Source organism: Aulonocara stuartgranti, assembly GCF_965226115.1.
Source record: "Aulonocara stuartgranti genome assembly, chromosome: 1".
NCBI classification, from domain to species: domain Eukaryota; kingdom Metazoa; phylum Chordata; class Actinopteri; order Cichliformes; family Cichlidae; genus Aulonocara; species Aulonocara stuartgranti.
The window spans coordinates 1900001-1926437 of record NC_138939.1 but is presented as its reverse complement, the minus strand read 5'-3'; the positions used below and the strand labels follow the sequence as shown (position 1 = coordinate 1926437).

Below are 26437 nucleotides of genomic sequence, written 5' to 3'. Positions count from 1 at the left end.
GAGGCAGAGCTGTTGAGAAATGCTAGGAGCTAACTGGGCACTAACCGTACCATTCAAATATATTGAATGTCGCAATGTTGGCAAAGAGAGGAAGTGACGTAAGATTTGCGCATGCAGGGTACCGATCGGGTTTCCGGTACGGATCGGGTAGTGACAGGGGAACATCTGAGAACGACTGAGCGCTATTAGCATAACTGAGCTAGCTAGCATTAGCAGCTAACATAGCAGCAGCCACCGCTGTCTTTTATATACAGTCTACAGTAACTGTAAACCCCCAGCTGTGGGCCCGCCCTGTATCCTGTTTTAATGAGGAACTCTGGACACTTTACTTCCCTGGATGATTGAGTATGCATGAAGACTTGATTTCATAGTTTTTGTTTTCAGTTCAGTTTGTGTGTTTTTTGTATATTTATTGTTAGTTTCTGATTATTATGAAATATTATGGGTCAGAGGTAAGCTTTGGGAAATCATAACAGATACAACAACAACACTGTATTTGACTCACAGTTATGTAGATATCTCCGTAAAGCTGCAGCACAGCTTTGTGTGGTGAACTATTCTATAGATATAGAAACTTTAAACTATAGATTTTTTTATTGACTTTGCTTTAGTCGTCAGTACTAGAGATGGACCGATCCGATATTACGTATCGGTATCGGTCCGATACTGACCTAAATTACTGGATCGGATATCGGAGAAAAATAAAAAATGTAATCCGATCCATTAAATATCACGAAAGCACCTCACAAAACTTGCAACACACCGTAACTCACCTCAGGTTAGCACGTCGGAGCAGTATGCATCACGTGATAGAGCGGCTGTGGCATGCGGGACCTGTCGGTGGTCTGGATAGCATTTGGAGCTTCGCTAGCAACCCGGCATTTCATCTCCGACAAAGTTATCCCGAGAGAAGTAAAGCCAGTGTGTAAGTCCATCTCTGAATGTTTGTAAAGCATTCCTGCGTTAAGCTTAACAAACGATATATGGAGCGACTGCCTCTCCTGCTGCTACTTCAATCATGAAACTGCTTAATGATCAGCTGATCGGCTTTTCTGTTGCGAGTCCGTGTCTCTGGTTTGTTTTTGGCCCACTTTGCACCAGAAAGAGGAAACCAGCGGCTGAACAACAGCAGCACGTTTAAGCTTGATCAGCTATTGTTAGAATGTATTTAATATTTCTTTCTACACCAGGATCTTTTTCTACGTAGCTGACGCTGGTAACTGTGCAGGGGCGGATCTAGCAAAGTTTAGCCAGGGGGGCCGATAGGGCATTAACAGGGAAAAGGGGGCACAAAGACATACTTTTCTTTCTTATTCTCATTTAAAATGTCTAGCTTTTAATAAATAATTATCTGACACCCAAAGTTTTAATTTGATGCAAAATGAATAGAAGTCAATTACTGTATATAGTAACTATTAAGTCTAATATATATACCCTAGTAAGCTATAGTACTTTTTCCTTTGGGAAGGTACCATCTGTGCAGTCTGCAATTTTGTTGAAGAAAGATGTTGAATCTATTTAATATTTCTTGAAAAATAATTGATTTCTGTGCATTTTTTTTCCACACTGCATCAAATTAAGGTTGATTACGTCGATTAAGCATCATGAGGTGGAGCGTGAGGGGTGGTTCCCTATTTTTTATTTATTTATTTTTGTTGTTGCTGGGAGTTGGAACCCTATTAGTTAGGTTGCTTAATATTTACGCTAAGTACTCTTTAAAATACCAGAATAGGGAGGATGGTGTAGGTTTAAGTTTATTAGATTGATCAGTATTGCTGAACTATGAAATATTTTTTTTTGCATACAGGTATAACAGAATAGCTTTAGTGTAGTTGTTGTTTTAAACTTGAGTATGAACTTATACAAAATGCAGCAAGATATTTAAAAAACAGTTTTGTTGATTAAAAAACACCATATCGGTATCGGCAGATATCCAAATTTATGATATCGGTATCGGTATCGGACATAAAAAAGTGGTATCGTGCCATCTCTAGTCAGTACTGCAGGTTTATTAAATACATTTAGATATTTCAACTACAACTACGAAACATGGAGTGCAGTTTCACGAGTACTCCAGAAACACGTGGGCTGAAACGCTCTCCTGCATCTCCAGCTTAAGGTGGAGTGAAAGCTCCAGCAGCAGAGCGGCTCTGCTGTTCGCTGGCACGCCTCTCAGTCCATACACTACCTGCTTTGTGAATACTTCCTGTGGGATTCAGGAAATAACACACACAGAGCTAATGTGTGCCCTTCTGTACGTGTCACGTTACTAATTTCAGCCATTAGAGCATCTCTTCTGCAGGATTAGGAAAAGGCATACAGCGCATAGCTAATGGCCCTGAAATCCACACTACCTGCCAGCATAATGAAGAGCTAGGACCGGGAAACGGGTACAGAGAGCTCCGGAGATTACGGCGGCTCAGAGGAATGAAACAGGCCGACAGAACAGCAGAAGGATGACTATCAGGCTGTGGTGGATGATTCAGTCACAATGTGACAGCACAGCTTTTCGTTGTTTGCAGATTGAAGAAGTGCAGCAATGAATGAATGATGCATGAGGGTCCAGCAGTCTGCTGAGGAGCAACGCACCAGAGCCGATGCTAGAAAACGTAGAAACTTTAGACAAACACAAGACGGATGAAAGTTAACGAGGTGCAGAAATACGTATCAGCGGAGCTCCTAACTCTTTCACATCAGCACGAGAACAGAGACACATTTAAATGTTCATTGAACCCACAGGGGAGAACATCATGCTACTGAAGACTTCTGTCTGCATTCAGGTGTAAATCAGGTTTTTTTAAATGCAACCATGAAAATGTTTAAAAGGATTAAAGCAGCAGGTAAATGATACGACTTAATCCAGTAGGACCTGTTGGACTGATGTCCGTCCACTAATCCGGACACGCTCCATCACCCATCGCTCTATGAGCACCACGTTAAATATGATTTGGAGATCTCCAACGTTCTTTACTGAAGCAGAAGTACAGATACCTGTGTTAAGAAATACTCCAGTAAAAGTACTGAAGCAACTTTTTTACTCAAGCAAAAGTAATAAAGTACAGGCTCTGAAATGTACTCAAAGTACGAAAGTAAAAAGCTGAAGGACGATTCTACTCACTGCGTTTGTACAAAGGGAACTGAACCTTGTGCTAAATCAATATAAGAATAAAATAATATCAGCACATGAGAATACAAATAATGAATGTACTTAGTTTGAATCTCTTATGTAGGAGACAAGCAGCGATAAATAAATACCTGTTGGCTGGGATTCAGCAGGTATTTATTTAAACAGATATGTCTTTTAAAACGTGGGGAGCAGAAGTAAAAAGTAGTCAGAAATATATATACCTGAAAATTCTACTTAAGTACAGTAAGTATTTGTACTTCATCACCTCTCACCTCTGGGGACAATGCTCATATATTATAACATTATAAAGAGTATTATAGCAAGTGGAACATGTCGTATCACTTGTACATACTACGTAGAATAGAATAGAATAGAATAGAATAGAATAAACCTTTATTATCCCACGGATGAGAAATTTCGGTGCTACAGAGCTCTTACAGCACGGGAAAATAAAATATAAAAGGAAAACACAGGGTGGTCCTATAAACATAAGCAACTGAAGTTTGTATATACAGGTAACAATGTGCAGAATATGTATAGAAAAATTGTACAAAGATATGTATAAAATGTACAGCAAACAAACAAGCTGGTGCGTAAGATGACCAAAGGATGTTAAGCTGCATTACAGAGTCTGACAGCTGCTGTAAGAACGACCTGCGGTAGCGCTCCGTCCTACACTGTGGGTGTAAAAGTCCACTGCTGAACGAGCTGCTCAGTGCTCGTACAGGCTCATGCAGGGGTGGGAGGTGACGTCCAGGATGGATGTTAGCTTAGACAACATCCTCCCCAACCTGCTCGATGGACTTCAGCGGACAGTCCAGGACAGAGCTGGCCCTCCTGACCAGTTTGTTAAGTTTCCCCCCGTCCCTCTCTGCCAGTCCACCACTCCAGCAGACACAGCATAGAAAATAGCAGACGCCACCACGGTGTCGTAAAATGTCCTTAGGAGTGTCCTGTTCACCCTGAAGGATCTCAGCCACTGAATACATGAAGCTGAATGGCTGCCATGACTGAAATCCTCTCAGGTGGAAAGGCTGAGGTAGAAAAAATGACGACAGCTTTCCAGGATTTGAAACGAAACAATAAAGCTGGAAACGTTTTATCCTGTTTTTCTTCTCTCACCCCAACCAATCACAGCAGATGGCCCCGCCCCTCCCTGAACCTGGTTCTGCTGGAGGTTTCTTCCTGTTAAAAGGAAGTTTTTCCTTCCCACTGTTGCCAAAGTACTTGTTCATAGGGGGTCATATGATAGTTGGGTTTTTCTCTGTATGTGTTATTGTAGGGTCGACCTTACAGTATAAAGCAATTTGAGGACACTGTTGTTGTGATTTGGTGCTGTGTAAATAAAACTGAACTGAATGTTATTCTGTAAATATGTCAAGCATTCAACAAAAGCATTGTTTAGAAATTCCCAACTTCTTCTTCCTTTACACGGTCCCTCCGTGCGTGACCCACACGAGGAAAGGTCTGGATGTGAGCTCTTTGTATGCAGTCCAAAGCAGCAGGGATGAAAGTGAAGGATGCTAAACAGGGACGAGGTCTGCAAAATAACCGGAGGTCCTGCGTGTAATTCATTTCACTTCAACATAGTATTCACATTTATTATCCGTGTTAACTGAACGTGGACCTTTTCAGATGGCATTTAGAGGCAGAAGCCAAAAATATCTGCATCTGAAAACTTTCATTGAGCACTTCTAAAGTGCACTAATTAACACTGTGCTCTCATTTGTTTAATGAATGCACGACAGCACTTTGCTGTTTCAGAGAAAGTGACTTGCTGAAGCTTTTCCTTGACAAAACAGCGGCTGTGACTGTGAGCAGCTTCCTGTCTTCACAGCGATCGAACGCCTCACACGGAGGGTTTGGATGTAAGTGCTACGATGTCGACTGTGTAATACTGAACAATTCTTACGATGGCGTCTGTTTGAAGACATATTAGCAAACTGCTCTGAAGTGAACAGTGCAGTTTGCTGTAAGACTTAGCGTAGCTGTTCAAACAGCTGGCAGTTTATCCATTTCCTCGACATCTGACATGAGATAAAGACCTTGGAGGACTCAGAGCAGTCGTGCAGAGCAGCATGTCTCCAAAGACCTCCTCCCAGTCCTCATGTGTGTCTGTACCTGGGCTGAAAGTGGACCAAGCAGAGGTCTGACCTTTCAAGGCTTCTGGTAGGTCAGTCCACAGACTGAGCACAAGCTGAGTCATGTGACACTCTTGTCACATGACCCACTGTGGGGTCTTCTTCCCAGTAGGACATCTCCAGAATACCTCACCCAGGAGCTGTCCAGGAAGCATCATAGTCAGATACCCAAAGCATCTCAACTGCCTCCTCTCAATGTGGAGTATCAGTGACTGAACTCTGAGCCCTGTAGAGCCCAGCGACCCGACTGAATCCGCAGCCTTATTCTTTCAGTCACTACCCAAAGCTCATGGATGAGGACAGGAACATCGATCGACCAGTAAACTGACAGCTTTGCTTCTGAGGAAGAAATCTTGGGCAGAACCTGGATCAGGGAGGGTCAGGCAGTTGGGAGTGAGTGGAGGGAGACATTGTTGGTCACCTGATTTAGGTTCCTATAGGTATTTATGCCTTTATGAAACACCCACTTATGTAGATCCCCTCCTTTGCTCACTCGGGCATCTTGTTATCCAGCAGTGCAGTTTCTTCCTGTTAGGAGGGAGTTTTTCCTTCCCACTGCTGCCAACTGCTTGCTCGTGTTGGGGTTTTCTCTGTATTGTTCTGGGGCTATAAAATTATGATATGAAGCACCGTGAGATGACTGTTGCTGTGATTTGGTGCTTTCTAAATAAAACTGTCGGTCACAGCTGTTAGCTGGACCTCGTCGCTCCCCTTTCATCAGCGACGAGCCTCTGCACTGCTAAAGCTATAATAAGCTGCTTTATTTTCTCCGTGCGTAGGCTGTACAGCAGCACGCACACATACACTTCCATCATCATCTACACCTAACACTGGCCACTGTCTCGCCCATATTAACATTTATTTTTCTTTTAAATCAATATTTAGCTCGGGGGCGTTTCACCTGTCTACTTATGAGACTTCAAATTTCCAACTGAAGGACTGAATGAGATTATGGGTAAAATATCTGGTTTGCCTGAGCGCCGAGCTGACCGAATAATGAAGCCACTGAAAACAACGCTCAAGGCTTAGCTGCCGTCAAGGATGTGTCAGTTAAACGTTTGTCCTCTGCAGACAATCAGATGTGCGTGCACAGTAAGTTTCGTGTCATCACAATGTATGTTCTTAAACAGTGTGGAGAACTGATCCATAACCGGCCACGCTCTGCAGCATCGAACCGTACGGCGAGCTCACAGAGGATCCGTCACTCACATCTCCACAGAACTCAAAGAGACGCTCTGCACTGACACTTCACTGGACCAGCACTCCAGTGTGTGCACAGTTATAATCTCATCATGATAAATCAATACGTCGACCAGCAAGCTGCATTTACGAGCAACCCACAGCGACGAGGGGAAACACACACACACACCACAGACCACAGTGTGGCTGCAGGGTTTTTCATTTCCAAAATGTGTCAAAATAAGCACTGGAGCTGAAAGCCATTAGGCCACAACCACAGTTTTCCTTTTAAGTACCATTAGAAAGCCGCTTTCAGGACATCCACTCACAGCTGGTCTGTCACTGTGGACACTCCACCCGACCCAGGTGTCATATTTTATTTGCAGTTTTTAAAAAAAGAAAGCAGTTCTCATAAGAGGCTCTTCTTGTGTTGCTAATGTGTTCTTACTCTACAGAGCGTCCTTGTAAACCCCCACCCCCGACTCCAAAAAAAACACTTACTGTAATCAGTAATCCATAAATTCACAGATGATGTTTCTGACCCTCTAAGATGTTAGTTTAGGATTATCTGATGTGAACTTTAATGAGTGTAATGACTCCAGTTCTGCTCTTCAAAGATCCGATTCAAGACGCCACACGGTCGGCGGCCTGACGTACATCTCCATCTGCAGATCTGTTGTCTTCAAATCTCTCCAGCTTCAACACAGCACAAGTCTGAGCTGCATGAAGTCGTATTAATGGACGGGCACATACAGAAACAGCCCAAACAGCCTCCTGAGGACCCGCTTTGATGAAAGCGAGGCTGTCAAAGGAACAGGAGGACATCAGAGAGTCACTTTTTTACCAAAGAGGAGCTGTAACACCACAGTAACACCACCACGTATGGTGTAACCTGACATGCACCAGCCCAGAAACTACACGTCAGGTTGATGCAGAGCCTCTGACTGGCCGGTTCAGCACATCGATCCCACCGGTGCATTTCCAGCAACTTTTCTCTCACTGATGAATTTAAAATCTGCAGAGATATCATCTCTCAATAGAAGGAACAATAAACAGATCAATATCATGTCACAAACGTGTGGAGGCAGATTCCTGAAACCCTTCAAATGGACATGAGGGAGTGTAAAAAAAATAGAATGAAGCGATGGGAGTGAAAAGTTTTACTTTGATTTGCTAACAATGATCTCAAAGATGCAGCAAGTTCACTTTAATAATTGACCAACAGCAGCACAAACAAGCAGACCTGAGAGGGAAGTCGGTGATCCTCTAGGAGAAATAACAGAGCGTGAGCACGAAAAAACAAAAGGAAAAACAAACGTTCAGATCCAGGAGATGAAACAGAATCAACAAGTTGGGATGTAAAGATGAAGCGCTGACAGACGCTGGTGGAGACGGTGTGGGCTGCTGAAGGCTGGACACAGAGAAAAGCTGTGTATAAAAGCTCAACTGTAGGATTTGTAGAAGAAAACCAAAGATTATTAATTGAGCCGGAGCGATTCAGATGTTACTGAAAGAAAAGAAAGTGACTCACAGACATCTGTGGGCAGCAGTCAGAGAGCCTGAGTCACGTTAACGGCTGTTGTTACACAAAATTAATCATCTTCTGTCTAAAGTCTGATATCAGAGAGAAGTACTGCTGTGTGTGTGTGTGTGTCTGTGTGTGTGTGTGTGTGTGTGTGTGTGTGTCTGTGTGTGTGTGTGTCTGTGTGTGTGTGTGTGTGTCTGTGTGTGTGTGTGTGTGTGTCTGTGTGTGTGTGTGTGTGTGTGTGTCTGTGTGTGTGTGTGTGTGTGTGTGTGTGTGTCTGTGTGTGTCTGTGTCTGTGTCTGTGTGTGTGTCTGTGTGTGTGTGTGTGTGTGTGTCTGTGTGTGTGTGTGTGTGTGTGTCTGTGTGTGTGTGTGTGTGTGTGTGTCTGTGTGTGTCTGTGTCTGTGTCTGTGTGTGTGTCTGTGTGTGTGTGTGTGTGTGTGTGTGTGTCTGTGTGTGTGTGTGTGTGTGTCTGTGTGTGTGTGTGTGTGTGTCTGTCTGTGTGTGTGTGTGTGTGTCTGTCTGTCTGTCTGTCTGTGTCTGTCTGTCTGTGTGTGTGTGTGTCTGTCTGTCTGTCTGTCTGTGTGTGTGTGTGTGTGTGTGTGTGTGTGTGTGTGTGTGTGTGTGTGTGTGTGAGATGGTTTTGTGCTGTCCACACTTTGTATCGTAGACCTAAAACCCTGAGATGCAACAAACCCTTCAGCTAAGTAAAAAGTAACTTGGCTGTAACACATTCACACATTACAGCGAAGTTACACGGACGTATTACAGCCATGTTTGTCTGTGCCATGGCAACTATCCACCCCCCACCCCACCCCCCGCCCGTCCCGTTCGGGAAGCCAGAAATATACGAGGCTGAGCTTCTCTGAGAGACGCGCAGCTCTCGCTCTGATAGCATCTTCGCCTGACACTGAAAATAAATTAACACCAGCAGCAAACATATTTAGCTCTGTAATTATTTAGCACGTGTAAATCAAACCTGAGTCAATTTCTATGATTAACTTAAAGACTCTGAAATCCTGAAGCAGAGAGGCTGCAAACACACCACAGCTTTCACTAAACTGATGCTGGTGTGCCGGTGTAATCGTCACTGATGCGCTGGCACGCTCAACGCATCTTTACTGTCTGTCTCTCGCCAAGTCGGAACTTTCAAAGTTCTCTGTTAGCCTTTGGTGTGAGAAATCCCACGAACAATATAAGACTGGAGGATGAGCAGCAGGTTAAGAGGTAAGAGGAGAGGAATTATGGGACGTCCACTCATCAGGTGGACACAAACGTGACTCTAAATGGCGGCTAACGTTGCTGCGGGTGTGCTGGATGTGCAGCGAAGCAGTCCTGTGAAACAGTAGAAGGTGAGAACGTGTCACCTGTTGCTTTCAGAGCTGCTACGTTGCCCAGAAAGCCGTCGGTGTGCACTGCCACTGAAGTTAAAGTTGAAACCTGACACGGAACGAGCAACGGAGCTCAGCTTCGTCATGGACCGTGTTGATGGTTGGGTTCCAGTCCAGCACACCTCAGACCTGCTCCACTTTCGTCTCTGGGCTTCTCACAGGCCGCCATTGATCTTCAGCTCACCTTCATCCATCTTTTCAAATCCATTTCAGCAGGCGGCACAGAAGCGAACGCCTACATTGAAATGCAGCCGAGCCGGGGGCTTGTATAACTGCAGATTTATGTGTGCACGAGGCAGCGGGGCTGCATTGTAGAGAGACCTGAGGGAAATGATAGCATTATTAGTCAGCGAGCGTCTCACGCCCTCCACTGCAGGTAAAGCATAATGACTGAACGCTGCTCCCACAACAGACTGTTTTTTCATTCCCGCGTACTCCTGCTAATGCATCAAGGCGGCACAATAAAACACGAGTTAAGACACTGTTGCTCTTTGATATTTTGCCTCCTGCAACAGGAGATGGCGTTAAAAGAGGCGGAGCCAGATAAGAATAGTGCAGCGAATATAAAAGAGACGCCGATGAAGCAGCAGCAGGATAAGTCGGCCGCAGAGAGAGAAAGAGGCTGAAACTGTTGCTTCTCTGTCCGGCTGTCATTCGTCCAACCTGCGTCGTTTCTCCTTTCTTGGTTCGGGCCCGTGTCGGACGACAGGCACGAGCCGGCGTCGCAGCTGAGAGTCCGACATGTCAACGTCTCCGGGCTTTCCTACACGCCGAGCGTTGACAGCGCGTTTATAAAAGCTGGGGCCAATCTTACCTAAAGGAATGATGAACGCGAGCCCAGAGAGATGCAGCCAGCTCTGAGTCAACTCCTTCTGTGACAGCAGAGACACAGAATGCAATTTAATTTGGTGTTCTCGCTGGCTCGCTTTTTAATATGACTCAGCGTGAGAGGCTGCTTCGCCAGGGTGGGCGATAAGGAGATCCAGGAACATTCGCATTACATTTACAGATTTACAGCAAACAACCGCCAGTGAACACGCACACAGACAGACACACACACGCACACACACACTCTGTGTAATCGCAGGATTTTCTAAAACATTCTGCAGTTCAAAATAATTTATCTTACACCGGGCCTTGCTGCAGCCCCTCCATCTGAAACTAGCCATTTTAGCTCCTCCTACTTTCAGACAACTGTCCTCTCATTGGCCGCTCCTCACAAACAAAAGGTCCCCTCTCTGTGACCTCATGCAGAGTGTTTAGACTGCAGCCTCTGGCTCACTGGGATTACTCGCACATATGCTGACCTCATTATTAGAAACTGGCCATGTTTCATTTGAACACAGGCCACTGGAACAGCATCAGGAAAAGACACCCCGACATTTATCAACCTGTGCTGCCACTTTCATACCTTACAGCCCATTCATGGCTGCATGTGAATAATCATCCCATCTTATCAGCAGGTATTAATAAAGTTTCTGATTATGATTGGATCCTGATTGGATGTGCAAATGTCAAGCTTTTTATTTTTCTGTCAGAGGAACGCCGATCCGTTCAAAGATGCTCCGCTGAATATCAAACTAACAGGACAATATCAGCCATGAGGCAAGAGCATCAAATGTATAAAAACTTCATAAAGTCTCTTAATGATTCCAGTCGAATGAAAACAGCTGGAATGACTTTGTGTTTGTGTGGCTGTTTTTCTGGAGTGTGAACGATGAGCACTCGCTGCACTTACAGTCTGACTTTAAAACAGAAAAAATAAACCTGACAAGAAAAATATTCCTCAGCAACCGATCGATGCATCTGAAGGTGAATCTACACTTTCACACTCACAAGGAGAAGAAGTGCAGATCGTGATGTTTGAGCTGCGCCTCCAGCACGGACCCCGCCCGCACATTAGCGCCGTCTTTCACGTCCCACTGGTGAAGCAGAGGCAGGAGCAGGCGGCCAGTTTGGAAGCACAGCTCAGGGCGGAGATCACACCTCCACCTGCTGCTGCCGTGAGCGTGCGGTTAATCAGGTCGCGATGACAACATCTGCATGACGTTTCTGTCTACCAGCGCTTCCATGTGAGCGTCATTCTGGGATTCTACCAGAGTAGCTTTGCATGATTCCCAGTTCATAATAATCTGTTTCATCCCGTCTTCCTCTTCTCAGATGGCCCCGCCCCTCCCTGAGCCTGGTTCTGCTGCAGGTTTCTTCCTGTTAAAAGGGAGTTTTTCCTTCCCACTGTCGCCAAAGTGCTGCTCATAGGGGGTCATATGATTGTTGGGTTTTCTCTGTATGTGTTACTGTAGGGTCGACCTTACAATATAAAGCACTTTGATGCGACTGTTGTTGTGATTTGTTTAAATAAAACTGAATTGAATAATAATCCTTACTTCTCTTTGCACAGCCCCTCGCCTGAAACAAGCTGTTTCAGGTCGTCTCTCTCCCACCGCTGAAGATAATTTCTCACCCTGATTGGAGGCTGAAGCTGACCCGGAATATGAGAATGAATCTGCAGCGGCAGAGATTCCAGCAGGACGTCTCTGTTGGGAACATATCACGCTCAGTTTGAGCATCAGACACTTCATTTTCTGCATTCGGGGAATTTTTATGCACCAATTTGCACCTTTTGAGTCTCAGTTGGTAACAGAAATGTCTGGAACATAACACACACCGGCTCTTGAGCATTGTGTGCTCTTTTAAAATATTTATTTTCAGCTTCTTTTACTTAATATTTTCCCTGCCGACTCACATGCAGACATGATTTACTCTTCAGTGTTTACCTGCTTCCAGCTTTGACAGTTCTGACTGATATTTGGAGAATTTTCTGTCTTTTCTTTGCAGAAACATGCAGCTAAAAAAGTAACTTTTATTTATTCAGATCTGAATTTTAACAGTTCAAAACTTCCTGCACATTCATTTGTTCACATGTTGAGTAGAGACTGATATTCAGTACAAACATAAACCGGTTTCCAAACATTTGTTATGTGGAGTTCTGATTGAGTCCTGATGATATATTTTTAAACTGCATTTGAATATTAATCTTGTGTTATTGTCATAACAAGTCGCGGGTCGCTCGTCTACTCGACTCTGTTTCCAGTCAGTGTTCAGTTAACAGCAAATAATAATTCGATTTTAGTCGTAATTTATAATAAATTATTTTAGTTTCAGTCGACTAAACAGAATCAGGTTGTAGAGACTAAATAAAGAGAAAGTCTGTCGTTACAGTGAGAGTTCCTCCTCAGCGTCTTATTTTCCTCGACGTCACATGAAATGTGTTCATGTGTCTGCTTTTCTCTTCTCTTTAAGCATTTTGTCACATTTTCATGAGAAACTGGGAGCTAGCTGGACTGGTCCCGCCTTTCTGCACAACTTTATTAGTTTTGATTGGATCTCATCTCTCCACAATATTTTCATCTCATTTTTATTGGTTGACCAAAGTAAAAACATCGTATTTTGGTGAGAAACAAAGGTCGGTGACGAAAGCTATCACAAAAAGTATTGGTCAGCAAAATGAATACCGTTTTCAGACACGTATTGCCAAACAGAGATGTTACAGAGCGCCATCTGGTGGACAAACTATGCAACATCAGCACTGATAGCATGGATGAAGAGTGTTTCTCCCACCTCTTCCTTACTTTTTACATTTTTAGTCATCAGTAATTTGAGATATTTCGCCAAATAACTAATATAAGCGACATATGTCGGTAACTTGTCCCAGCTTGTATTTGTGCGGCTGTGGTACAGCTTTCCTCTTCAGAATGGAAACTTGCAGTGTTTTACTTTTCTGGATACACAGATGCACAGAAGTCTTTAAAGGCCACAAGTTACACTCATTCTCAAATGCACTGAAGCTGGGAGGTGTTCTCTGAAGGTCTCCTGTTGGTGCCCGATTCCATTTCAGCTCGACACCAACGCGCACTTGGAGGCGAATCACAGAGCTCTGCAGAAAAGTCTTTGATAGAAGGGATTTCACTCCTTTCTACATGTAACAGACCTACAGAAACACCAGCGATACACACCACCGTACACTAGAGTCACAAATGTCCTTACAGCAACACAATGCCATCCTCAGCCTTTGTGAGTCTCTGGCACACGGCGGTGCAACAACAGCAACCCTGAGACGGCCGGAGAGCTCCAGACAGCTCATCCAAGTCAAATCACTCCAAACAAGGTTCCTGTGTTTCATTAGGGACGATTTGTATGATATTTGTCAGCTGCAAGGCTTTCAAAACACAGTGTGCTCTCAAGTTCTTAACAAGATTTATGTGGTTGTGTCCAAAGCCGTGCACAGAGATGTCCTTATTAACCGCACTCCAGAGCCAGATGGATCGCTTTCCTTCACCGCGCTGCGTCACTGAATCAAACGGGGGAAAGAAATCTGCATATTGCAGAAGTTATAAGAAGAAGAATTGGGTCATTGCGTGTGTGTGTGTGTGTGTGTGTGTGAGAGAGAGACACGTCATGCTCAGGCTTAAGTCCAATGGTGTAAAAAGTAGAGAAAACCTCTCAGAACAATTTACATTTTTCAAGTTGTGTCATGGCTAGACGGTCCTCACTGATCGTCTTGCCAATTTGTTGTGGTGTTTGTGTGTACTGTGTCGTGTTCTCCTCCATCCTGGGCATGTGTTTTTCTGCTGGAACATGTACTTCCGGAAGCCGTGGCACGGAACGGCAGTTGACCGGAGGGGAGTGTCCTAAGCTAGAATCATCGCACCTGTGCAGAATTACCTTGCCAGCGCAGACCTATTTAACGGGGCGGTTGAGTCACAACCAACGCTGGAACGTTGAACTAAACCGGGTAGCGTAGTCATGATTAGCATACCCGGTTTGTGAAGGAGAGGACGTTTTCGTTATTGAGCGTGTGTTTTTTCTCATCTGCCTCCAGGGTTCAAGGATTGGAGGAGGAGCCGGCACCAGGAGTTGTTGTGGATTATTACTGCACTGTCACCGTGAGGAGAGGTCGCCGTATCACTGCACTGCCCTTTTTGGATTATAGACTCGAACTGTTAACTCACCTTTTCACTGTAAATAAATCCACTGTCATTCTGCAAGGAGTCTCGCACCTGAGTCCTTTAATCCAATTCACCATGACAGAACGTTCCAGCCAAGTGGACTCAGCGGACTCGGCACCTTGGCGGCGCGAGCTGTCGCTCCAGGCGGCGCTACTAGAACGCCATGAGAACATGTTACAACATTTCTCCAAGGAGCAATCAGCGCTAATCCAGGTTGTGACAGAGCTAAAAGGTATGTTGCTATCTCCACCTGGAGCTGCTGGGGGGCCTTTACCAGTGCCACCTCCGATCAACGTCGCTGCTGCTTGCCCACTGCCCCCCTCCCCTCCTCCGCCACGGCGTGAACATTTGTTGCCAGTCCCAGAAAAATTTTCCGGAGATTTGGACAAGAGTAGGGGTTTTTTAATGCAGTGTGCCCTCACGTTTAGGCAGCAGCCTCAGGCTTACGCCACTGATTGTTCTAAAATCACCCTGATGGTGGAGCTGTTGACAGGTCGAGCCTTGCAGTGGGCACAAGCGGTCCTAAACTCCCAGCCTCAGATTTCCTACACTGATTTTTTGAGCAAATTTCGAAGTGTTTTTGATAAAGGAACTAACCCTGACAGTGCGGCACATAGGATGTTTGTTTTGAAACAGGGCCGGAGGAGTGTCGCTGACTTTTCGGTGGATTTCTGGATTCTTGCTGAGGAGACTGGTTGGGAGGAGACGGCGCTCCGGGGAGCTTTCTTGAACAGTCTGAACGAGGGACTGAAGCGTGAGTTGGCTTCCAAAGAATTGCCTAAAACCTTGAGTGCATTGATTAATTTATGTATTAAGTTGGACGATCACCTTCGGGAGTTCAGCAAGCGGACACCGGGAGGCGCTGGGTGGCGGACTGGATTACCGGCCCTGGAGTGGAAGGGGACGGACCCGCGGTCAGCGGAAGAGGAGGAGCAGCCGATGCAGTTAGGCGGAGCACGGTTGAGCTCCACAGATTGGAGGAAGAGACGCCAGACGGGTGAGTGTTTTGCATGTGGAAAGAAGGGACATTTTGCTGACGCATGCCCCTCTCGGGGAAACGACCAGGCCCGTCAGTAGCCGTGGGAGTACTGACGGGTGCGACCATGAACATTGCTCCCCATCTGAGTTGTTCTGCTAAGTTGGTTTTTCAATCTCACACTCACCAGTGCCGTGCATTAGTGGACTCTGGAGCTGAACAAAATATTTTGGATGAATCGCTCGCTAGGCAGTTGGGCTTCCCCGCGGTTCCTCTCCGGGAGTCTCTTCAGGTTTCAGCTCTTAACGGCAGCCCGTTAGCGGCAATAACCCATTGCACTGTCGATCTGACTTTAGTTCTTTCTGGTAACCATGTTGAGAGAGTTTCCCTGTTTCTGTTTAAAGCCCCTGGCACCCCATTGGTCTTGGGGTTCCCATGGCTCAAACAGCACAATCCGCAGATCGACTGGGCTCAGGGACGCGTGACAGGCGAGTGGTGCCATGAACATTGTTTACGTGCAGTGGTGCCCAGTTTAGTGCCCCTAAATCCGGCGGCTCAGGTGAAGGCACCCGATCTCTCAGCCGTCCCTCCAGAGTACCACGACCTGGCTCAAGTATTCAGCAAAGACCTAGCAGTGTCTCTCCCGCCTCATCGCCCTTATGATTGCGGGATAGATCTGCACCCTGGCGCCCCATTACCCACCAGCCGGCTTTACAGCATCTCAAAGCCTGAACGTGAGACGATGGAGCGCTACATTACAGACTCTCTCGCTGCCGGCTTAATTCGCCCATCTACATCCCCTTTGGGGGCTGGATTCTTCTTTGTACAGAAGAAGGACAGGTCTCTCCGCCCCTGTATTGATTTTCGGGGCCTGAACAAGATCACCGTCAAGAACAGATATCCCCTCCCTCTTCTTGTCTCAGCGTTTGAACTACTCCAAGGGGCGACTATCTTCTCCAAACTCGATCTCCGTAATGCATACCACCTGGTTCGTGTTCGTGAGGGGGATGAATGGAAGACGGCGTTTAACACCCATTTGGGGCACTTCGAATATCTGGTCATGCCATTCGGACTCACCAACGCCCCCGCTGTCTTCCAAGCAATGGTTAATGATGTGCTGCGTGACTTTATTAATCATTTTGTGTTTGTCTATTTAGACGACATTCTCATCTTCTCTAAGACTCGAGCCGAACATGTGAAACAGGTGCGACTGGTGCTGCAGCGTCTGCTGGAAAATCGACTTTTCGTCAAGGGTGAGAAATGCCAGTTTCATGTTCAGTCTGTGCCGTTTTTGGGGTTTATTGTGGAGGAGGGGCGGCTACGAGCCGATCCTGCTAAAGTGAAGGCAGTGGTGGAGTGGCCCGAACCCAAGACGCGTCGAGAACTGCAAAGGTTTATTGGGTTCGCCAACTTTTACAGGAGGTTCATCAGGAACTTTAGCCAGGTGGTTTCTCCCCTCACACCACTCACTTCTCCCAAACTGCCCTTTCTATGGTCTAGTTCCGCGCAGCAGGCATTTGCTCGTTTGAAACAACTGTTTTCCTCTGCTCCCATTTTGATCCAGGCTGACCTCACCCGACCATTTGTGGTGGAAGTGGACGCATCGGATTCGGGGGTGGGGGCCGTTCTCTCCCAGCGGGTGGGTGGCAAGCTGCATCCATGTGCCTACTTCTCTCGACGGCTGACCCAAGCGGAACAGAATTACGACGTGGGCGATCGGGAGCTCCTCGCCATCAAGCTGGCCCTGGAGGAATGGAGGCACTGGTTGGAGGGAAGTGAACACCCCGTTGTGGTTTGGACGGACCATAAGAACTTGGCGTATATCCAGGCAGCTAAGCGTCTTAACGCACGTCAAGCCAGGTGGGCCCTGTTCTTTACACGTTTCAATATCACTATAACCTACAGACCAGGATCACGCAACACGAAACCCGATGCTCTCTCACGCCAATTTGCACCACACACGGATGACGGAGAGAAGCAGAGACCCATTCTGCCCGCCACTTGCATCGTGGGAGCTATCACATGGGAGATCGAGAGGATGGTTAAAGAGGCCCAGCAACAGGAGCCGGACCCAGGGACGGGCCCTGACGGACGACTGTTCGTCCCCACAACGGTCCGGGGCAAGGTTATACACTGGGCCCATACAGCAAAGTTCTCCTGCCACCCTGGTAAGAACCGCACCGTGAGTTTCCTGCGACGTTTGTTTTGGTGGCCCTCTCTTCTCAGGGATGTTCGGGACTACGTTGCGGCCTGCCCTACCTGCGCTCGCAATAAGACCCCCAGTGCCCCCCAGGCCGGTCTCTTGCACCCTCTGCCAGTCCCCAAGCGCCCCTGGTCGCATGTTGCTTTGGATTTTGTCACTGGTCTACCGTCGTCATCAGGTAACACGACCATACTAACTGTTGTAGATCGTTTTTCCAAGGCGGCGCACTTTGTGGCGTTGCCCAAACTCCCGACTGCCTTAGAGACGGCTCGGCTCCTTACCGAGCATGTTTTTCGGTTACATGGGATTCCACAAGACATTGTTTCTGATCGGGGCCCCCAGTTTACTTCCCGGGTCTGGAGGGCGTTTTGTTCAGGACTAGGGGCCCGTGTGAGTTTGTCTTCAGGTTTTCATCCTCAGACGAACGGTCAGGCGGAGAGGGCGAATCAGGAGTTGGAAACCATGTTACGCTGTGTGGTTTCCTCGAACCAATCCACCTGGAGTGACCAGTTGGCTTGGATTGAGTACGCCCACAATTCCAGCACGTCGGCAGCCACTGGTGTGTCTCCGTTTGAAGCGTCGCTGGGGTACCAGCCACCATTACTTGCCATCACTGAAGGTGAGCTGGCCGTTCCCTCTGTTCAGCATCATATGAGACGCTGCAGGCGGGCGTGGCGCGCCACCAAGGCGGCTCTGTTAAGGACGACGGCGCAGAATAAGAGGTTGGCCGATCGTCGCCGCACTCCGGCCCCTGCCTATCGTGTTGGACAGCAGGTGTGGCTCTCTTCCAGGTATATTCCCTTACGAACTGAATCCAAGAAGTTGGCCCCGCGTTTTATTGGGCCCTTTTCGATCCAAGCTGTGTTGAATCCGGTGTCTGTTCGTTTGGCCCTTCCTCGCAACATGAGGATTCATAATGTGTTTCATGTTTCCCAGGTGAAACCGGTCCGGACCAGCCCTTTGTGCCCGCCTTCCAGGCCCCCGCCGCCCGCCCGGGTTGTTGCCGGCGCTCCTGCTTATGCCATCACGCGGATTATGGATGCCAGGCGTCGCGGTAGGGGCTTCCAGTTTTTGGTGGATTGGGAGGGGTATGGTCCGGAAGAGCGTGCTTGGGTGCCGCGGTCTGCGATTCTGGATGATGCTATGGTGAAGGAATTCCGCCGCCGGCACCCTGACAAATTTGGTCGGTCGCCGGGAGGCTCCCGTTAATGGGGGGGTACTGTCATGGCTAGACGGTCCTCACTGATCGTCTTGCCAATTTGTTGTGGTGTTTGTGTGTACTGTGTCGTGTTCTCCTCCATCCTGGGCATGTGTTTTTCTGCTGGAACATGTACTTCCGGAAGCCGTGGCACGGAACGGCAGTTGACCGGAGGGGAGTGTCCTAAGCTAGAATCATCGCACCTGTGCAGAATTACCTTGCCAGCGCAGACCTATTTAACGGGGCGGTTGAGTCACAACCAACGCTGGAACGTTGAACTAAACCGGGTAGCGTAGTCATGATTAGCATACCCGGTTTGTGAAGGAGAGGACGTTTTCGTTATTGAGCGTGTGTTTTTTCTCATCTGCCTCCAGGGTTCAAGGATTGGAGGAGGAGCCGGCACCAGGAGTTGTTGTGGATTATTACTGCACTGTCACCGTGAGGAGAGGTCGCCGTATCACTGCACTGCCCTTTTTGGATTATAGACTCGAACTGTTAACTCACCTTTTCACTGTAAATAAATCCACTGTCATTCTGCAAGGAGTCTCGCACCTGAGTCCTTTAATCCAATTCACCATGACAAGTTGTTTTTTCCCCACAACAGCAAAATTAGCTCCTCATCAAAGCACACACACACACACGCACATACACGCACACATACACACACGCACATACACGCACACACACACACACACAACTCTGCAGGAATGCAACATTAGACTGAAACCTCTTGCAGCACCAACACCTACGTCCAGCACTTTTAAAATGCGAGGCTTAAACTCGGTTTCGTCAGCAGCCGTACCGACGGCCGTGAAAGCTTTTCTGAGTGTTTTTCACAGGAAAGGTCAGCTCTGTGCAGATGTAAGTGGATAATATGAATCGGGGGTTTAAAGTGTGTAAGTGTTCAACAAAAATATAAAGTGACAGCTGTGACTGAAAAAAAACAAACAAACACACTTTTGCTGCTCAAAAATCACAAAAACTGGTGATTTAAAGACAATCGTAACAGCTGCACAGGAGGATGTTTAAAGGTTTAAAGTTTGCATTATTAGGGGCGTGGCCTCTTTGACGGACAGGTGGATAGTGACACAGGCGGCTGCTAGCTTCACCTGAACTGGAACTCTGCACCGTGTTTGGAGCCTATTGGAGCATTTTATCGACATCATGTGACCAATAATGTGGTTACCTGACATTTCTTTGATTTTACTTTGCACTAATTACCAGGTATGTGATTTGAATCACACAGGTTACCTGCTCAGTTTACAATGTTTATGGTAAAACCAAAATATTCGCCCAAGAAAGCAAAGAAACAAAGGTCGAGTGATTCTCCAGCTCAGCTCAGCAGCATGTTCAATATATGTTTTCCACTCAGACACTCAGGAAAAATGCGCCTCAAAGACACAGTCGGGAAAACTACAGACAGCACGAGTCGGAAAACCAAGCTCAGGTGTAAAATAGAAACAACTAAAACTTTGGAATGCATGTCCAGGAAGACGAATGCAGAGAGTAAATCGTTTGTATCAGTCACTGTAACTCGGATAAATAAATGAGCGAGTGAGTGAATCAATCGTTCGATCGATACCTTTAATCGCTTTTCAGGCTACAAACAAACCTAAGCGAGGTTATGAATCCACGATGCTCGGCGATCGCAGCGCTGCCGCGCGCTTCAAACTGCTTCCCATCTTCTCCATCTGTGACGGGAGGAGGACTGGAAAGCATTCGCTGCTTCATCTGATCGTCATGGCGACTGAAAGATGGCGTCTTTAGATAAACTCAAATTAAACCGTGCTCCTTTTTTGTTGGTTTTGGGGATGTGTGGGGAATGCCCTCTGGGACCTCACCTGGTTGATGTGTCAGCCACACGAACGTGAACGCGGGACAGACGGCGAGCTGGAAAACGTGACAGCGCATTATTAACTGGTGGGAAAAACACAGGAAACACACTGCTGACACTCAGATCTGCTCCCTGCAGTGCTCTGCTGACGAGTAACAACTGCGGCGTGCATCGGTTAGCACACGCGGAGCGCCACGGCGAAGAAGACGGAGCCTCCGGTCCACCTGTCGCTCAGCCTGTGGCTTCTGATCCACTGGGGTAACGCCATCTGCTCTCACGCCAACACTGAACACACCCACACGCAGCCTTAATCAGTTTAACTGTTTTATACATGAACACGTATCCCTGACATGGTGTAAGTTCTGTCCCACAGAGGTGCGAGGCTGCAGTGAAACCTGTGATCTGCTGCAGCAGCTTCCTGTTTTTGATGCCGGGTGCTTAAAAGAGAGACGCTCATTCAGAAAGCCTGAGTTAAGATCGCACTGAAGCTGGGACCAATCACACGATCGTGTGAGGCGTTCGCAGCCACAGAGCATCCAAGTAAAACCAGGCGTCAGACGTGAGGAGAAGAGAGCGTTGGGCTGAAGTCGTGCCGCCATGCAGCCGCTGCTCTACGTGACTAACGTTTCATACGTCCCAACAATCAACACGCGCCACAGGAAACAGCGAGAGAACTGAAGAATAAATCACGGATGTGTGATGTCACGACACACACAGATCTGAGTGATTTTGGCATCAGGAGGCCGCTCTGCTCATTTCTCCCACGATCCCCTCGCAGCTCAGCGCCGTTCCCGCGGGCGTAACACGCTCAGGAGTCATGTTTACATGTCTCTTGAGGAATGAAGTTCATCCTAAGCTGCACCAACTTCTACTCTCTTCCATTCTAGAGCCGAATCTCTCTGTGACGAACTCGCCAACATCGGAGCGCATCATTAGAGGCGGGACTCACCCGCAGTTCACAAAACTGCACTCGCGATACGACATTGTTGTGATGTTGCTGGTGTAGTGGTCTCTCTGTGGGTTTTTTATTGTTTTTTGACGTGTTTGCTTCTCTGGACTGTGAAGAGCTCGCTGCATGATCTACACAAAGTAGGAGAACAGAAACATATTCCATCCATGTCAGAAGCAAACTACAGCTGACCTCCAGCATCAACTAGAAACACCAGAAACTGTCAGAAAGAAATATCTTATTGCTTCAGCCGGACCGGCTCTATGACACGCACACAAACACACAAGCGCTGTAAACCCCATCTGCATGCATGAACAGCCTGAACGCTGTCAGCTTCACTGACGATCAGCGGCTCAGTTCACGGTGTGCAGCACGCAGCAGAGAGGAGCGGGTGACTCACCTGGTCGTCGTATCTGTAGGTCAGGAAGTGATCCTCTGTGGCGTCCTCCATGAAGCTGCCCTGAGGTGAGAGCGCGAACTCTGGCAGGAACACTGCAGTCTGACTCTCTGAGCACTGACAGCGCACACACACACAGACACACACACACACACACACACAGACACAGACACAGACACACACACACACAGACACACACACACACACACACACACACACAGAAAGAGGATATCAGTGAATGTGTAAATCTGCAGTTCCTCCAGTGTCCAGCAGAGGCTCCACGTTTAAAGTTCATAGAAAAAAATAAACATGTTTACAGGCGGATACACAAACTGTTCAGATTGTTAGTGCTTAAAGTTGGGGGCGTGGCCTCTTTGACTGACAGGTGGATGGTGACACAGGTGTAGCTGCTAGCTGTCTGCTAGCTTCCCCTGAGCTGGACCTCTGCACCGTGTTTGTGCTGTTGGAGCCTTTTAATGACATCATGTGACCAATAACATGGCTGCTGTGAGGTCACTGCACTAACAGACCGTCCACAGTTTTGGTGAAATATATTTAAACCTTTGTTGCACAGGAAGTTTGAGTTTTTCCTGTGAGAAATCTGAGCACCCATTAAGGTTGTGATGTTGACTCTTGCATGCGTTCAAACTGTTTGCTTCCTGTGTGCACAGGAACACGTGTGAGCGACCTCGCTGAACACATTTCCAACCACTCTGAGACCGACTTCTCTAACTGGGGGCATAAATCTGAGCCTGAGATACAATCTGCTCCTCATGGGTGTGAATTAATCTCCCTGCTGCTCTCTGCTCGCTCTTTATCAGTCCTGCTTTTATGCTTCAATATTCTTCATTACTTTGACGTATGAAAGGCGAAAGTCTCACGCTGGATCCTGAATGATAAGCATAACCCAGAGTCTGAGCAGGAGAGAGCGATAATCGGTGTAACAGGGGTGGAATCTGTGCTGCACACAGAGCAGATGGAAATAACTGGCGTGTGGCATTTACAGAGCTCCCTGGAGAGGACGGGGGGGGGGGGGGGGCAGTGAGACTGTGAGAGTGCGAGCTTCCAGGCCACTCGAACTGTACGAGAGCGAGACGATCCACCGTTGAGATTAGTGGGAGTGGCGTCTCCTGCAGGCTTTTAAAGCCACTTAAGAGACAGACGCAGCATAAGAGCCACCGCTGTGCGTTTCCCCGAGGAGCCGGCGAGGACACACCTTCATCACTCGCCAACCTCTCCGCTCGCTTTCACACTAATCCACGTTCTCTTTATTAACACAGTTGAGGAGAATTTGGCCAAAGATGTTTGCACACGGTTCTGTATAGAAAAACAATGTATGCAGTTTTCTGTAAATCTGTTTGAGAGTAAAAACTGTCCAAATGACCACGTCAGCCGCCATCTTCAAAGACGACAACAAAACAGCAAAAAGGCGGAGTCAGTCTGCGATCAGCCTGCTGCATCTTTGCCTCTGGATCAGGTCAACGTGCTGTGTGATGATATGGTGATTAACTGACAAATCAGGGGGAAACTTACCGCTGCACCAAAACAGAAAACTGCATCTAAATGAAGAGAAACTCAAACATCGCACATGCACATGCAAATTTGCAGCTGAGCAGCCGCCATCAAGTCATCGAAATAAGCCGTGGAGACCAAGAAACAAAGCCTCTGTAACCAAGCAACCAATTATTTTAACATATTCTTCATTTTACATAATCAAACAAATTTGTTCTATTATTAAAATCAGTAAATTTACCAGATCCTGACCGAACGTCCGACTCGGACTGACGGTGTCTGCGTTCAGAAATCAGACTGTTTGGAGATAGGCTGTCGCCCATCAGGTAACCTGTGACCTTTCAAAAACCGAGCTTGAAGACATGCTGCACGTGAACAGCCACTTAGCAGATACACCTGCGTGTCAATTTGAAGCTCCTACGTCGCCTCGTTTTCGACTTATCGCGAACACACCGTGACGACGACGCCCGCCCGGCAGGGTGGCGAGAACACGCGTCAGCCTTTTACAGCTGAGGGGTAAAAATCTCCAGAAGGTGAGAATGATGTCTGAATAGTTTTTGGGGGGTTGGTGTCAAAAAAACAAAAGAAATACTGCAGCACATTAAAAGGGCTCGAGCCTCATCCAGCGACGGCGACGCCCGGAAACACGGTCGATACGTCAGCGTAATGCTGCCCTTTTTTCCCCTTTCAGTGTCTGATTAGCGACTGTACCAGAGATTACATGACAGCTGTTGGTTCTGATTTATTGTTCCAATCAAGGTCGGCATGAGCAACACCGGTGGGCCCGACTGTCTCCCTGAAAGTGGCGTGATTTGTCATCCCAAACGAGGACTCCATATTAGGCCACACACACACACACTGACAGAAAGTCAAGCTGTCCTGCTGTGAGTTACTGACTCGTAGCCGTGCAGCGTGGCATAGGGCCGCTGCTCTAATTGAGTTTACACACCAGTGGAAGGAGAGTGTCAGGACAGCCGTCACACTTGCAGCTCCCTGCGGCGGCCGGTTCACGCTGGATCGCCTGCTGCACAGCGTGGGATGGATTATTTGTTAAAGTCAGAAGTGAAACTCTCGTGCAGCAGGTCAGAAATCAACGCTCGGGGGGGTTGGAAGAGCAATCTGTTCGGCTTCAGCGGCTGACCTCAAATACTTAAGCTTCTGAGACGTTTTCAAGGTCAGGTCCTTTAAAAATGTATCATCCCCTTGTTCATGAGAACTCTCTTCTTACTTTTAATCAACTGAAAAGCAAGTTTGGTCTGACCAATAAGGATTTTTTGAAGTACTTCCAGGTAAAGCACTATATTACTTCTAAATTGAAGGATTTGAATGGAGGGTTTGGTCTTTCTCCTATAGAATCACTCATGGTAAAAACTACCCAACTAAAATGTATCACTAAAAAGATTTATAACATTCTGTCTGATCTTAGAATGGATGACTCTAACAAAATCAAGGGCCAATGGGAATCAGACGTAGGCGCTATAGATGCTGAAGCTTGGGATGAGTTGTGTTGTCGTCCTTTTAAAGCCTTGGCATCTAATTCTATTTGGGAAAGGCAGTTTAAACTTATAAATAGGCTTTATATTACACCCGAGAAGAGACACATGATGTTTCCAGCTTTGCCTAATCTTTGTAACAAATGTCAGTCTGCTGTTGGTTCCTTTTTTCATTGTCTGTGGAGCTGCCCTGTTATTCTACAGTTTTGGAGATCACTCATAGATAAGCTATGTACTATATTTAATTGCCGACTGCATCTGGGTCCAAGGACTTGCTTGTTAGGACTAAATGATGAGCTACCTGCCGGCTTTCGCAGTAAAGATCTCCTTCACATACTGCTGCACTACGCTCGAAAGTGCATTATGGTACTGTGGATTTCTGATAAGGCTCCATCTGTCAACCAGTGGCTACAGTCTGTGATATGTATTATGCCAATGGAAGCCTTCTCTACGGCACTTAAGGACAAACCTTTCCTTTTCTATCGCATATGGGACCCTTTTTTGGCCCACCTGGACACTCCTTCTGCTCAGAGGTTGAAATCGGGCTTACGGGATTTAGCCTGGCAACAAAGGGACGATTGTTAACCTTTTTCATTGTTTATTACTATTGCTGTTGGCTTTTTCTTTCTGCCTCCCACGTCCTGCTATACATGTAGATGCATCTTTGTCCTGTGTATGTATATGCTGGTGACTGCTGTTTTCCTGCTTTGCAATTAAAAGTTCAATAAAGAAAAAAAAAAAAAAAAGGAAAAAAATGTATCATCCCAGCAACATCAGCCTGTCCTCGCTGGATCAGGTTCTTTATGCTGCTTTGAGTTACTTTAATCATATACGGAGCTGCCACGTGCACCGTTTACTGCTAACTGATAACATTCATGTCTCTGTGTGTTCTCATCCATCATTGAGAGCTTAGAAAACATGGAAGTGTTGTTCATAATAAAATATTCATCAGGTTTCTCTAAAAAGGACCTGAGATGTTCCCCACAGTTCACCCTCTGTCTCTTTAAGGCCTTCTTTCCTCTGATTGGCTGCCCCTCGCCTGCTACTAAAAACATCAAATATTCTTCTTGAAACAAACTGATGATGATGATTACAACGTTTTACTTTGGACATATAAAAGAAACAAACAAAAAAATACAAATACATAGTATGGGCAGAAATCTGTGCCATCAGAAACTGAATTGGAATAAGTTAGCCCAGAGCAGGGGACAGCTGAGAGATCAGTGGGCTGGAAAAGCCAGAGAGTAAAGCTGAGTTTTTTAGCCTCGACCTGAAAGCAGAAATGGACGGCGCTCTTTTTATGTCAAGCGGTAACTGATTCAAACCGTGGAGCAGCGACTTCAAAGGATCTGTCACCTTTTTGTTTGAGGCGTGACCTCGGGCCGTAGGACACGAGAGACCGAGAGCTGAATGACTCGGACCATTAAGAGCCTTAAAAAGCACAGAAAAATCTTCAAGTGAATTCTAAAATGGACAGAGAGCGAGTGCAGCGAGGCCGACTCTCTGG

The 26437-nt window shown here is 46.9% G+C and overlaps 1 protein-coding gene across 5 annotated transcripts in view; it reads right to left on the bottom strand.

The window, feature by feature from the left end:
- adamtsl3 (ADAMTS-like 3) overlaps nt 1–26437 on the bottom strand; it is a 199478-nt gene that overhangs the window by 151605 nt on the left and 21436 nt on the right. For 4 of the 5 annotated variants that reach the window (XM_082540083.1, XM_082540081.1, XM_082540085.1 and 1 more), the window contains one exon: nt 21929–22042. In XM_082540083.1, coding sequence (XP_082396209.1) covers nt 21929–22042 — 114 coding nt within the window. Of the gene's footprint in view, nt 1–21528; nt 21660–21928; nt 22043–26437 lie in introns of all 5 variants that reach the window. The other variant, XM_082540082.1, reaches the window with a different exon arrangement.